The sequence below is a fragment of the Brassica rapa genome, chromosome A08, assembly GCF_000309985.2.
Source record: "Brassica rapa cultivar Chiifu-401-42 chromosome A08, CAAS_Brap_v3.01, whole genome shotgun sequence".
Classification (NCBI taxonomy): domain Eukaryota; kingdom Viridiplantae; phylum Streptophyta; class Magnoliopsida; order Brassicales; family Brassicaceae; genus Brassica; species Brassica rapa.
Window position 1 is genome coordinate 2624877 of NC_024802.2, and position 15080 is coordinate 2639956.

General features: G+C 30.6%; 2 protein-coding genes across 2 annotated transcripts; one reads left to right on the forward strand and one right to left on the reverse strand.

The window, feature by feature from the left end:
- The first annotated feature begins 9827 nt into the window (after window positions 1–9827).
- Window positions 9828–10619, forward strand: LOC103833233 (agamous-like MADS-box protein AGL97). The gene has a single exon (XM_009109330.3). It carries the CDS (start codon window positions 9828–9830, stop codon window positions 10617–10619), a length of 792 nt encoding a protein of 263 aa, XP_009107578.2.
- Window positions 10620–11381: 762 nt separating this feature from the next.
- On the reverse strand, window positions 11382–14811 carry LOC103832930 (CDPK-related kinase 8). The gene is made up of 10 exons (XM_009109040.3): window positions 13769–14811; window positions 13565–13695; window positions 13455–13496; window positions 13274–13382; window positions 13123–13201; window positions 12498–12794; window positions 12292–12407; window positions 12050–12220; window positions 11804–11971; window positions 11382–11735 (listed from the first exon to the last, which is right to left on the reverse strand). The coding sequence occupies exons 1-10, from the start codon at window positions 14300–14302 to the stop codon at window positions 11592–11594; spliced, it is 1791 nt and encodes a 596-aa protein (XP_009107288.2). The 5' UTR covers window positions 14303–14811; the 3' UTR covers window positions 11382–11591.
- Between the last annotated feature and the right edge of the window lie 269 nt (window positions 14812–15080).

Consider the following 15080-nt stretch of genomic DNA (forward strand, 5'->3'; position numbering starts at 1 on the left):
TATAGTATCTCCGTTGATAAAGATGATTATCTAATAATTATTATATTATAAAAAACAAGGAAAATACTAAGCAACAATATTTCTTTTGAGAACCTTTGGAACCTCCTTTAGAACTCCATTTACTCACTTGACATTTTTCCATTGGTTATAATTTTTTTTAAATTAAAATTTTATTCGTTGATAAAGTTAACATATAATAATAATTAATGGCTTAGATACACAACTTAAGTTTCTTAGTGTTGGCCATGCTCTTAGATACTCATGAAAATGCTCTTATATAATCTAACTTAATGAGAGTGTTGCACAAGCACAATAACCAAAACAGTTTGCACACTAACAAAGTCGTGGTAAAAAAGTGGACTTGTGTTGTGTGACAAAACCACTAAAATGGAAAATTAGTTGGGCGATGTAAAGAAAACTACTGTAGAATTTTATCTGTAATTTTTTTATATAACTGTATATAATGTAGTTGTAAGAATTAATGAGAAAAAAATAAAAATTAATTGATATTCGTACAATAATAGTTTTTTCTCTACATCTTATAAAATAATACTTTAGAAAATAAGGTTGTTATAGCCAGTTTTTGTTTTTAAAAATTAGATAAAACATATTGGTAATTTTGTCATAGATAAAAATTAAAACTAAATACACTTGCTACATTGCAACCAATCACCTCCACAATCTTGTTTAACAAAGAAAAAGTGATATGTTTCTGTTCAGTTCAATACAATTAAAAAATCAATTTGATTTAAATTTAGTTATATTTTAGCCATAGATACTTAATTAAATTAATGATTTATTTTATATTATATTTATATTAGATGATTATAGTTATTTAAAATATGTGAATAATTTTTTTTTGTCATAAACTTATACTGACTTTGTAAGCCAAACCGGAAGATCTGCATCTATGTGAATGACGAAAAACAATTGCTTCCTGACACTGCGTGCTAGGCGGCTATCCGCCTTTGAGTTTTGCGTCCTTGGTACATAAATGATCTCTGATCTGAAAAAACTTCCTTTCAAGGTCTTGATATCTTCTAAATAGCTTGCAAAAGCTGGTCATTCTTCTGGTTCCAAAACCATCTTCACCAATTGAGAACAATCCGTTGCAGAACCTGAAACTGTCGTAAGTTCCTCATACATTCCATTGTCCATAGTAGCGCTTCCATCTCCACATGAAGAGGGGAGAGACTAGCCCTAACATTCCTCGCCCCCATCAACTCATCAAAATCCGCTAGAGTACTGAACCAACCTTGTCCAGAGAAAATATCATTATCTTTCCAAGAACCACCTGTGAAACACCATCTTCCTGGTATTGAGGGTAGGGTCGCTGCCTCTATGTGTGGTGTTGTCGTCTGTGTGTCCAATATATGTGCCTCAGCCCAAAGTGTAGATTCTGTTTCTGCCAATTTAAGTGTGTCCATGGGATCAATGTCCAGATTACTGAACACTTTGTTATTCCGTCCTTTCCAAATGTACCATAGAATCCATGCAAACCGATGATAATTCATCTATGGAAGAAATCGTCAAAAGAGATGATCCATGTTTGTAAAGAGGGAATTTGTTGGGAAAATGGATGGATTTGAAGGTATCGTAGAAAGGGTCCAAACCTGAAGTGCTGGAGGACACTCAAAAAATACATGGTTTATCGATTCTTCATTGGCTCCGCATCTTGCTCAACATATGTCTCCTTGTATCCTTCTCGCTCGCAGATTTTTCCTAACTGATATACATCCTGACACCAATTACCATAAGAAATGTTTTATTTTTGGTAGGCACTGTATTTTCCAGCAGAAAGCTTTTAATACGTCAATTGTGGGTCCAATCAGTATTGGTGGTTTTTCTTTGTCTGAATAAACTCGTTCTATCTGATATCCTGATTTAACCGTGTATTTCTCATTTTGTGTGAAATGCCAACCATATATATCTACCATCTGACTTCTACTCAGTGGCATACTTTCTATAATTATGAATAAATTTAAATATGTAAAACTGACTAATTTTATTTTGGATTAAACTATACTAAATCAGCTTTTTTTACCCAACTAAGTACCCTAATTTACCAGCCAATATACTATACTAGCAATATATTTAAATAGGTTAAACAACTTAGACATAAAGTTCTTTTTTTTTAATGAAATTTCAATTTTATTGATCAATCAAAAGTGGGGAACCATTTACAAAAGATTGAGAGATATAAAAAACCTACGATAAGCTATAATGAGAAGAGAAATAATTATGCAAACCAACATCTTAACAAGCTCTCCAATTTGTGATCAGGTCTGTACATAAGAAAAGAGATTATGTTCTTGACAGCCTTGTGTATGAGTCTAATCATTTTCTCATAAAGTGTAGGCATAAAGTTTTTTTAAGGGAAATTGCACCCTATAACCAACAGAAAAACAAAAAAAAATAAGAATAGACTTCTAGAGATAGGAAAAGGGAGAATCTTCATGGACTGGCTTCCACCAATCGAAGTTTCACGCATTTCAGATGGTGGTAAAGTGAAACCACATAAACAGAAGTCTTCTCTGATAAGCAGTTTAGTTTTGTAATTGACCGAAGTTTTACATAAATTTGACTATTCCAAAATAGACTTCTAGTAAAGTCTCCTACCATAATACTTCTTGAAAAATCTTCTTACAGTCACATGAAGTCTCTGAAGTTTGACAAGAGGTCTGCGTAGGTTAGTATAAGGAATTAAACATTTAATATTAGTTAAAAGATTTCTCGAGAAATCTTCTTTAATTATATTCCGAGATTTTAGTCAAACCTTTGGTTTTGAAATCAGACTTCTATAAAAGGCTACATGTAGACTTCATGCGACAGTTATAGTAGAAGTCTTCTCCGAGAAGACTTCTCTGCAAGTGTTCTTTAGAAAGTTAAATTTCTACAAAGCTTTGATCAGTTGCAAAACTAACCTACATCAGGAAAAACTTCTAGAGAAGTTTTCTCTGATATAATCGAGAATTTTCTTTATACAAAAATAAGTCAAAATTTTGCAAATGAAGACTTTTTGAGAAGTCTTCCTTCGTAAATTTGTAATTGCAAAAAAAAAAAAAAAACTTAAGCCAAAGATTTCTAAAGAAGTCTCCTCGAAAAAGAAGTCTTGTCTCAGGAGACTTCTTTAGAAGTTTTGTACGTCAATGTTAATTAACATTGCATTTACCTCATATTTAAAATGACTTTTAAAAATTGTTAATTCATGTGTCAATATTGAAATTTCTAAATGAAATTCATAAATTAATTAGTTATAATTATGAGATTACAAACATTCATGTTTATTAATGTTTCTAGGTGATGAAAGATCTGTGATATTATGTGGTTTATAATGTCAAAGGAGAGAAAATGTTCTTTTTGAGTGATGATTTTACACATGCTGAACTTGTTGAAATTGCTCGAAAAAGTTATAGCATGGACATGAACATAGAGTTGGTGGAATTAACCAATTAATAAGCAAAGTATTCTATCTATCTATATCTTGTGTTAAGAACTTATTTATGTTCTTTATGCTCTGGAACTTATATTAATGTGTTATTAACTTATTGTTATGTTTGTTATGCTTTGGAACTTATATTATTGTGTTATGAAATTATTGTTATGTTTGTTATGTTGAACTTGTGTCAAGTGTTATATTATTATAAGCCTCCCCTTTAAGTTGCACAACCATAATCTTAATAAAATATTTATAATGAAGACAACAATTTATGACTATAAGTACTTGAATGAATAAATAAATAAATAAGTAAAAAACAAATTGTTTTAATATATTGGAAACAAAGTGGATATATTATTGAAAATATTATATAAACTATTAAAACAAGAGTCTCCTAACCCTAAAAGAGAACTAAAATTTTCAATGAGATTTGACCGCAAATTAGAAGACCATACTAGAAGTCCTCTAATTCACGGTCAAATTTAATTTAAAATTTAAATGTTCCGCTTAAGTTTTAGTTTTCCAATTAATTAATGTGAAGTCTGCTGAGAAGTCTGCCAAGATATATTCCAAGAAGCCTATTTGAGAAATCAGTTCAAGAAATCAGCTGAAAAGTCTCCGAGAAGTCTGCCAAATAGTTTGCTAAAAAAGCTTGATGTCTTTGGATCTGAAAAAATCAGCATATCTAAAAATGTTAAAATGATTTTAACCAAAGAATGTTTTCAAAAACAAATTATGATTAAATAAGAAGAAGAAAATGACAATAAGATTAATATACATATTTATTTGAATTTAACATAAAAATAAAAATATATTCTATATTATTTGAAACTAGAACTATTACAACTAAAATAATAACAAAAAATATCAAATCACAATGATTTTGAATTTATATTTTTATTTGGTTTTAACACACAAGAAATGAATATATCAAAAACTTAATGATCTATATCTTAATTTTTATAAAGAAAGATAAACCAAAAATATTTAACCTAAAATATCAAAGACTAATTATTAGGGAACCTTTAAACCCTAAATTTACTATTCGTGAGAATACTTCTTGAGAAGTCTTCTAAATCCTAAAAATCAAATATCTAACTATATATCAACAAACATTTTATTAAACATAAGTTAAACTTATAAAATGTTAAATATATACAAAACTAAACACATATATGTCAAATTTAGATTATTTTTTAAAATTATGATTCTAAAATCTAACCCTAAAAAAAAAAAAAAACAAACAATACTACAACTTATGTTACCAAAGCCTAAAACAAGGAAAACCATGACTTAAAACATATATTCATTCTTCTATGTTGAAAACAATTTAATTTTAATAAATATAAATTTACATCATTTAGATTTTTTTTAATTATATGATTTCAATTTATTTCCATCGAAATATTTTATAAATTTTATAAATTATTTAAAGATTAAATATCTTCTCATAGTAAACTTCAACTAACTTCAGAAGACTTAGTCGAGTTATATTAGTAAAAGTTATTAAAAAATTTTGCTTGGTCACAAGAAAATGATTGTAATTTCATTACGATATTGAGTTACATTGCATTTGATCAAATTTGAGATATACTTTGCATTTAAAATCAAGTTGTATGTCATTTTTGGCAAATCCTCCTAAATATAAATACAAAAATTAGAAAACTATTTTAATGATAAAAATTGAGACATAACTATAATAAAATATTTTTTAAAAATTAACTTATAATAAAATATTTTTTAAAAAATAACTTATAAATAGATTAATAACCATTGAAAATGTAATATAATTATTAAAAATAGTATTTACCTTGAATAATTTTAATTTATGAAGATATCTTTGTAATTAATGGCATGAAATTTAAATGAACATGATTTATATAAAATTAAATTATCAAATTATATTATAAATAATTGTAAAGTAAAATTCGTTTGTTGTCATTACTAAATTTACAGCATTTTTTTAATATAGTCTGATGCCTCCTGTTGAAATGTGATTGGTAATAATCGATTTGCAAAATCCCATAATTATTTGGCTATAGTGCAAATACCGGATCAAAAGCTTTGACTATTGTTCTAGCTCTGAGCCATCAAACAAAGTGATACTGTTCACAATATCCCCATTCATTGTATCGTTGTCGAGACTTTGGGAGCATTGAGACTTTGTGCTCGAAATCTCACACTTTAACTATTTTAACTAAAGTTTTCTTTAATTGTTGAAATACTGAAATTTCTAATAAAAGGAATTCAAATAATGGTTTCTTGAGTTCAAATAGTCAAATAGCTTTAGATGAGATTTGTACATGAACCTACCTTACTTGAGGTTCACAAATTTTTCAGGTAAGACTCCATTAAGTTCAATTCAACAAGGCTAGTCCAAAAGTAACAAATGTTGAAAACGATATTAAATTTTGTGTTTATGACTCATCTCATTCGTTTAGTTATATATTCTAATGATCTCAACTCTAAAATCAAAATAATTAACTATATCACACGTTTGTATACTCATCTAAAAACACTCTATTTTAAAATTTGCAAAATTTCGTATTTGAAGTTTAAAAGTATTTTTCTCTAAAAAAACTTTGTATTTTATATTTGAAGTTATAAAATATTTTTTGGAGATACTGTTAATCACTAATTATTATGTCGTACATTACAAGATAAGAATTATTTTTGTAATTCATAGCTAATAATTAGTCTATAGTTTGTAAGCAGTTTGATATATCTATACTATTAAAACATAAGTCATTTTTTTAAGGTGCTCTTATGTTTTACAACTATATACAAAACTGTGTCATTGCATTATTTAAATCATATGCTTTTTAATTAATGATAAACTAGAACTTGACCCGCCCGGGCGGATATTTATTTTATGTTTTTAGTTTTTTTTTGTTTATATTAAATGATGCATTTGTAATATTGAAACATAAATTCATATTGAAAACTAATCTTTGCAAGTTATAATAAAAATTAAAAATTAAAAGTTTAATAAAACATTCTGATATAAATTTTACATTTCCTAATTAAAATAATATAGAGGTGGTCATATTTTTATCTAATTTCAGAATCTTAGCTTCCTTAAAAACAAATAAAATAAATTTACAAATACATAAAATATATAAACATATTTGAAACTATAGTTTCAATTAAAATAAATTTGTTAAAGAAAAATAATCTTGTTGTTGTTATTTATTTCTAGATCTTGACCCGTGACCGTATAAATATTTGCTTTCACTTTAATATTTTTCTTTGTACTAATGGTATAATATATATATATATATAAATTAAAATATATTACATTTTTAAACATAAAATTTTTATTTATTACTTTGAATAATTATATTTTGTGATTTTAATCCTTTATTATATCACAATGTATCATATAACAAATCCAATATTTATAACTAATTAGACTTATATTATGAAAGCATTATAGTAATATATGAACAAACTATTTTATATTTTATTTATATGTTATATAAATTGATTATGATGTGTGATTTTTTTTATTTTACTATTTATTACTTATAAATATTAAAAATATTGAATATGTTAATATGGAATATATTAGGAAATTTATTTTGGTTATGATTTGATAAAGGAAATCTATTATTTAAATTTTGAAAAGACATTAAATGCTTAAATCTGTTATTTAAATTAGGAAAAGACAAACATGTTTTTTTTTTTTTACAACAAAAGACAAACATGTTTAAATATAGGTTCAATAAATATTTCAATGACATTCTAATATAAATAAGTGGTAAAAGTAAGGAGTATTTCTATTTTGTACTTTTCTTTTAATAATATAGATTCCATGAAATGTCTTTTAATTCAACAGATAAACAGATAATTCAGCATTTTTAAGCGAACAGTATGCGTTGATATCAAAACTGTTAGTATAATTACATATCAAAGGACATCAAGTTTGTACACACGGTTTCAAGTATCAAAGATAGTTTTCTGTAAAAAATGATGATTAATATCATCACGTTAATAAAGTTTCACTTTTGTTTTTATGCATTACAAAAGTTCATACACACAGTGTCTATTTTTGATGACCATATATTAACTTAATAAGTAAAGTAAAAAAAATTCAAAAAAAACAACAGAATTACGTTTCTGGTTTGCAAATCTACAACAACGGAATCTCATATTGGAAGTAGCTCTTAATTTTAGTATTGATTTGTGGGTTATATACTGTTCACAGGAAAATAAAAAAATTCAAAAAAGCAACAAAATTACTTTTCTGTTCTGCAAAATTGCAAATACATAACAAAAAAACTAATCCTTATTATTCGTATTGATTTGTTGGTTATATAACTATTTGCATAAGTTTTTATTCTATGTTATTCTGATCATATTCGAATATATTATGTGGAAATTATTGTTAACAACTAATATAATAGAAACACATATATTAAAGTATCCATATCAAACTATAAAGTATCTTAAAATATTATGTGGAAATTATTGTTAACAATTAATATATATTTTATGTAAAGTTTATCAACATATTGTTATGCGCTTGCCTCAATTAAAAAACACTAAATCTTGCAAACAAAACTTAAAACACTTAAACTGTTTATTAATTATTTTAGTATATTATCAATACTATTAAAATTTAAAATGAAAAAAAAAATATTTACTTACAAATAGTATAGTTTGAACCATTACGTTTAACTAGATTTTTTATTATTTCTACTTATACCTAACTTAATTATTATTAAATATATATCTTAGCGTAAATTAAAGAACTAAATAACTAATCAACTTTTATAAATGAATATATTAAATTTATATTAACAATAAATTTAAGTATCTAATCAATTATATTTTATTTATTAATATAAAAATTATATATGTATATACAATTGTACTTTGATTCATATGTAAGAAACAAATTCTCCAAAACCCTCACCGAATAAATAATAATATAATTCATATAGGTAGAGTGATAAAATTATATATTATATATATGATAAAATAAATATTATTTTAAGATACTTTATAGTTATTTTAAAATATGAGTCTGCAGTCTAATTTTAAGATACTTTATAGTTATTTTAAAATTAGATATTATATATATAATATAAAATAAATATTATGTTTGCAGAGTCTATATGAGCCTGTTTAAATTGTTTACAAAAAAAAGATAAAATAAATATTATTAGTTAATTAATTTAATATTTCATGATATGATAGAACATGTTATTATTGATATTTTTATGAGTATAAGTTATTCCAACAAACATGTAAAATATTTGTCAAATATAAAACTATTTGAACAAAACAAAAAACATTAAGTTAGACTTCGCGTTCAGGTACTCAAAGTGCTATTATCCATTCGGATTCGGATAATAGCACTTCGAGTTTGGATATATTTTGTACCACTTTACAAGATTCATTATGGTATTTCTTATATTTCAGATCGGGTAAACAATTATTTTTGTTTAGGTTTGGTTCAAACTTCGGGTTACGTATTTTATGCTCATGCCTACTTTAGATAATGAGTAAATGCTATTATTAAAACTTTCACCAAAAAATTATCTCACGTTTTTACTTGTCCGGGTTTGGATAATAAAATTTTGGGTTCTGTTGTGTACCCTTCTGTTCGATAATAAAACTATCTCAAGATTCATTCTGGTACCCTTCACGAAGTTTGTCGTAGCAATGTGGCTGGGGGAAGAAAATCTGTTCGGTAATCAAACCGGTACGAGTTGGTACGAGTATATCATTAGGTTTAGTCAAATTGGTCTGGGTTTAATGTTACTTATTCTCCTAATTCCTTATTCGAATAATGTTGAGAGAGATTAGAAAACCTAATTCCTTATTCGAAATCTAGGGAGAAGAAACGAAAAGAAAGAAGAAGATAAGGGGCTGCTAATACAATTTTTGGGGAAAGAAAATCGGTTCGGTAAATTATTTTATTTCCATTACTCGAACCAAACTTTGGTATGAGTAAGGTTTAATCGAACCGGTTTGGGTTTTGATGATACAAAAACCCTAGAAAAGAACAGGGAAAAAAAAGAGAACCGGTTCGGTTCGGTAATTTATTTATTTTAACCACTCGAACGGTCGAACCAACTTTAGTATGAGTAAATGAAGGAGGTTTAATCGAACCGGTCTTGGTTTTGATGTTACTTGTAAAAAAGGCAATATCGTAAGTTAATCCATGTTTAGTTACTGAGTAGTCTGAAAAAAGGAAATAGTCTAAGTTAATTAATTTTAATGACTGGTTAGCGGATAAATTAATTACAACAACGTAACCTATATATACCGACCAAATAGATCGAGATAGTGTTTACTTTGCTTTCTTTTTGTTCTAAAGCTTCTCTACACTCGTCTAATCTCTGTAATATTGAAAACTAGGGTTTCGTTTTCTTCGACAATGGTGAAAAGAGGAGGAACGAAGAGGAAGGCAGAGATTAAGAAGATCACAGATAAAAGCTCAAAGGCTGTAACTTTCACGAAGAGAAGAGATGGTCTCTTCAGTAAGGCCGCACAGCTCTGTCTTCTCGGCGACGCTCAGATCGCTATCTTAGCAACTCCTTCTTCTTCCCACTCCAACGTCTCTTTCTTCTCCTTCGGTCACTCCTCGGTTGATTCGGTGGTCTCTGCGTATCTCTCCGGTCAAAGGCCCGCTCCTCCTCCTGTTCCGGAAGACAGCAAAGAGATGCGGGAGGACATCGCTGTTTGCATGGCTCGGAAGGAACTCGGTCTCGGCTACTGGTGGGAGGACGAGGAGCTTCTTGCGGGTAAGAGCCGGGAAGAAATCATGGAAGCGATGGAGTCCATGCAGATACTGTGGAAGGCTGCGGAGAGGTTGCGTGAGGATGAAGCTATTGATTTTGATCAAAGAGAAGGTTCGCTTGAGAAGATGGAGGACATGAGTAATGATCAGATCATCGCTGTTTGTGACAGTTTCTTCAACAACAACAACGCTGCTTCTTTATCAGCAACTCCTCATGGTGAGGATGATCATCATCATCAGATTGAGGCTGTTTCTGAAAATTATTGCAGCAACAACATGAACGCTCTGTTATCACCTGCTGCTGCTGCAGGAGGAGGATTGAATGATCAAAACCTGCTTGATCTTGATCTAGCTAATCTTGATTTGGATACAATTTTTGAAGGTTTGGCCGACCTTGATGCTGAGTTTGTGGCTTCTCTTCTCATGTGATTATGATGATTATGATTATGATGATCAGTCAATGATTACTAGGTACTGACTAGTTCGTATGTTATATTTGAGGAGAGTCCTGTTTGATCTTGGATCAGTTTTTCTTTTTAAATCAGATAAGAGAAAACTGATGCAACTCAAACAGGTTCAGCTTCGGTAATGATATAACTGATAAGAGTTTCAGTTGTATTATTTTTCTTAGTTCAGTTCAAATATTTGTATTTTTGTAGTCCATAATCATATGATTCTTTCTTTAATCAATGGATTCTACACTTTTCACTGTCGTGTGAGAGAAAACTGATTCAACTGAAACAGGTTCAGCTTCGGTAATGATAATAGCTCGAGTTTGTATTATGTTCAGTTTCAAAATCTTTAATGAAATTGTTCTTTTATATCTTTCACTGTTGTCTTTTGGGACTTCAATGTTTTTTTTAAGTAAAGAAATATGAGTGCTATTCTGTATAAGTTTTTTGTTGCGGCAAATTTACGAGGTACTACGTGTTAGTATGTACTTTGAGGAAAGTCTTGTTTGATCTTGGATGAGTTCTGCCTCTCAGATGAGAACAAACTGATACAACTCAAACATGTTCAAGCTTCGGTACTGATAAGAGTTTGAGTTTGTATTATTCTGTAGTTCAATATTATGTTCTTTTTGTAGTCCAAAATCTCACATGATTCTTTCATTAATCAATGAATGCCTTTTTGTATATTTCTGCTGGATGTGTGTTTGGAGATAAACCGACTCAACAGAGACACAAAGAGAGTGAGAGTCACTGTGGATAAAATTCCCTCTTTTATCTTTCTCTTGACTTCACACAGAGAGTGAGAGTCACTGTGGTTACTATTTTTATTACAACAAGTCTTCGTACAACTTCTCTTTATATTCCCTTTTACAATTCTCACTACTGAACCAAAGAATCAAAGTAAAGATGTTGACATCCTCTCTTTTGGCTTTGTCAGTGTGTTGGTTCTTCACCGTGTAGTTTTAACCGAGGGCCGAACAGAGACACCATGTAAGAGTTTAGCAAACCCAAAGAAGCTCAGCTTCCCATCTGTGTGTCTTATCCAATCATGTAGAACCGAATGTACTGTTATAGCTGGTCCAACCCCAAGTTCCTGCATACTCAGAAAACAACATGTTGTCATCTTTAATAGGCAAAGAAAGCAAACACTGCTTAACTTACAGATGCGAGTTCTTCAATAACGATAGCTCTGTTTCCATTCCTTTCAAACAGCTCATAAGCATGACGAATGCTCTCCTCCCAACAATCAAGCGACTCATGCTGATGAACGTTTATTGCCGCTGCACAAAACTCTTCAAAGTCCATTCCTCTGTGTTGTAGCCCATTTAGCTGTACAAATGACAAGTCATTGATAAGAGGCAGTATACAACCAAAACCGTTTATAGTATCTACTAAACGTTTCTTTACCAAAGCAAGAAACTCTGGGATTCGAGTCTCCTTCATTTCATCTGTGGCATTGCTTGAGAGTGCCGATCTAATGCTTCCCAAAGTGATGAAGCCATCTTTGTTCGGTGAGAGGAAAGAAAATTGAGTTTTCAGGTAAATAATCTCATCAGTGATTAGTGTCTTGGACAATGCCTGTAGAAAGAAAGAACACAATAGTGAGAAACTAGTCTTCAGACAATGTTCTTCAGTGCTTAAAAACATACCCTCAAAGCAGCTTTGCGCAATGAAGAAGACCGCAAGTAGGCCTTCATCTGCCTAAAGATCAAGATATCAAACGGTACATTCATATCCCTATCATAACCACGGATCCAAGGATGCACTGTAAAAATATAAAAAAGCAACTGTGACTACCGAGAGAAAAAAAAACACAAATCTATAAAGAGCTGTGAGATTATATAAAGGAACTGACTCAAGGCTTGGGAAGCTGACATTCTTCTCCTGGGATCCTTAAACAATAACCGCTTAACAAAGTCTTTAGCTTCAGAGGACAAGAAGGGCCAAGGAGCTTCATCGAAACTAGGGTCAGCTTTAAGAACCGCTCTGAAGATTCCAGATTCTGTTCTTGCCCAAAACGGACGGCTACCACATAGTAGAATGTATGCTATGACTCCAATGCTCCATACATCTGCTTCTGTTGTGTATGATCTGTGTAGAACTTCAGGTGCTACGTAGTATGCACTTCCAACTATATCGTTTAGTCTCTCATCTTTCAAATTAAAGAACACAAAAGACCATTTTTTAGTTTATTATCCATAATAAAAAGAAATACTCCCTCTTTTTCAGATTAGTTGTCGTTCTAGAATTTAAAATTTGTTTCATTTTAAATGTATGTTTTCAATGCATTTAATTGCTAATTTTTCCAATTTTATCTCTATTTTTTTAGCTCTTTAATTAACATAATAAAACAAAATAATGTATTAATTAAGGGTAAAAGATGAAATTAAATGATTTTTTAATCTGTTTGAAAAAAAATTATAACTACATATAAAATGAACCGGATGGAATAGTTGACATAGTTAAATATGGTTACGAACCTGGTTTGACAAAATCTGATAAGCCAAAGTCTATGGCTTTAAGCTGAGAGTTCTCCTCCTTGGAAGTGTACAAGAAGTTCTGATGATCAAAGAAAACATTAAACAGATAATCTTCTTTCTGGTTCACACAAAAAAAAAAACGGTGACTCACCTCTGGTTTAAGATCTCTATGAACAACTCCGTGGAGATGACAAAAAGCTACAACGTTTAGTATTTGTATAATCACTGGTTTTGCATCATCCTCTGAGTACTTCCCTCCCCTACAGAAAAAACAATATAAAACTTCAGAACCAATCTCTTAACCATATGTTTCCAAAAGCTTTAGCACACACCTTGCTAGTATTCTGTCAAGTAGTTCACCGCCTTCACATAGCCTGCAAAACTCAAGTATACTTTAATTCTTTAAATTAAATTGATTCATCAGGTAACAAAGTTTGCTTACTCCATGGCAATGTAGACGTTAGCATTGTCCTCAAATGCATCATAGAACTGGACCAGATTCTTATGTCCAGATAAAGCCTGTAGAATCTTCACTTCCCTTCTCACATCTTCTATAGCTATTGCACTTGTCATCTACCCTCAAAAATGAATCATAAAACAATTATGTTTTGTAGTAATAAAAAAAAGAGTTTATTTTTATTTATACCTTAGATTTGGGGATGATCTTAACAGCAACCACTTGACCTTTGAGCTCACCTTTCCTGAACTTAGCAGAGCAAGTATACCCAAAATGCCCTCGACCAATCTCATCGCCCAACTCCACTCTACTGTGCAAATCCCTTGCAAAACCAAACCTTTTGTCCAGCCCTACTTCCTCTCCCTCCTCCTGCGGCGGAGCCTCCGTCGCTTCCGCCGATAAAGCGGCCTCCTTTTTGCCCTTCCTCCGCCGTAGCGCCGCGCGGATGTGTTTCGCCGGAGAGGGAGGGTTGAACGCGCGCCGTAATTGACGGAGCGGCGTGCTCGTCACGCTCTTGCTCTCTCCGCCGGTGACGTCACGGCTCTTGTTGCGGCGGTGGCGGGCAGGGCTGGGAGTGTAGAAGGGGAAGAAAGGAGAGGCCTTTGCGGCGGAAGGGGTGGGATTGGTGGGGGTAGAATTGTCAATTAGGGGGTAGTCGTTGCCGGGGAAGAAAGGGTTATCAGGTCTGCCGGAGGTAGAGGGTTTGGAGGTGCAGCCGCCCATGATCTCCGGCGAAAGAAAAGGAAGTAACTTTGTTGAAGAAACAGAGTAAATGCTATCAAAGTTCTAATTTGTAGAGAGTGTAGAGAAGAGAGAGAGAGAGAGCAAATAGATCACATGAGAAGTGAAACAGTTAAAGAAATTGAATTTTGAATCTGAAAATGGGGGTAGTGATGAGATCATTTTTCTGCCACGTATTTATTGTCTTTATTTATTACGTTTTGTTAAACTTACGATCTGTTTTTTTTTATTTTTTTAATAAGGTCGTTTTTTTCAACTGTAGTGAGATCATTTTTTGGGGGTGCATGTTTTGGTTAAATTCAATTGAATGCTGTAGCAGAACCTTTGAAGTAAACAAATTATAGATAACAGTTGGTGAGTATGATTAAGGATGATTAATACAGATTATGTAACATTGTAGAAATACTCCTATGTTTTGGCATACTACTGAATATTGTATTCCTGTGTGTGCCTACAGATAGAAAGAGATTAATACAGATTTTGAACCTAAAATATTATGATGAATATATAATGTTATAACCAATTTTTATAACAAATTTAGAATTTAAAACCAGTTAAAACAATGTTATCGGACAAAAATAAACATGTCTAGTGAGTTATTACTTTTATAAATATTGATAAATAAAATTTAAACTAGGGGGGTGATTGGTAGTTGCTGTAGGTGCTGTCCACAGCCCTATTTATTTCCACAGCACCAAATTCAGAGCAATCAAGCTTTAAATTTTTTTTTGAAACCACAGCTCTTAAAATATCCTACAGC

Coding starts and splice junctions, on each gene's coding strand:
- LOC103833233 (XM_009109330.3), top strand. CDS start 9,828: ATGGTGAAAAGAGGAGGAACGAAGAGGAAGGCAGAGATTAAGAAGATC.
- LOC103832930 (XM_009109040.3), bottom strand. CDS start 14,302: ATGGGCGGCTGCACCTCCAAACCCTCTACCTCCGGCAGACCTGATAAC. Junction 12,795..13,122: donor ATCAGATTTTGTCAAACCAG/GTTCGTAACCAT, acceptor TTAATTTGAAAG/ATGAGAGACTAAACGATATA. Junction 12,408..12,497: donor GTCAGCTTCCCAAGCCTTGA/GTCAGTTCCTTT, acceptor ATATTTTTACAG/TGCATCCTTGGATCCGTGGT.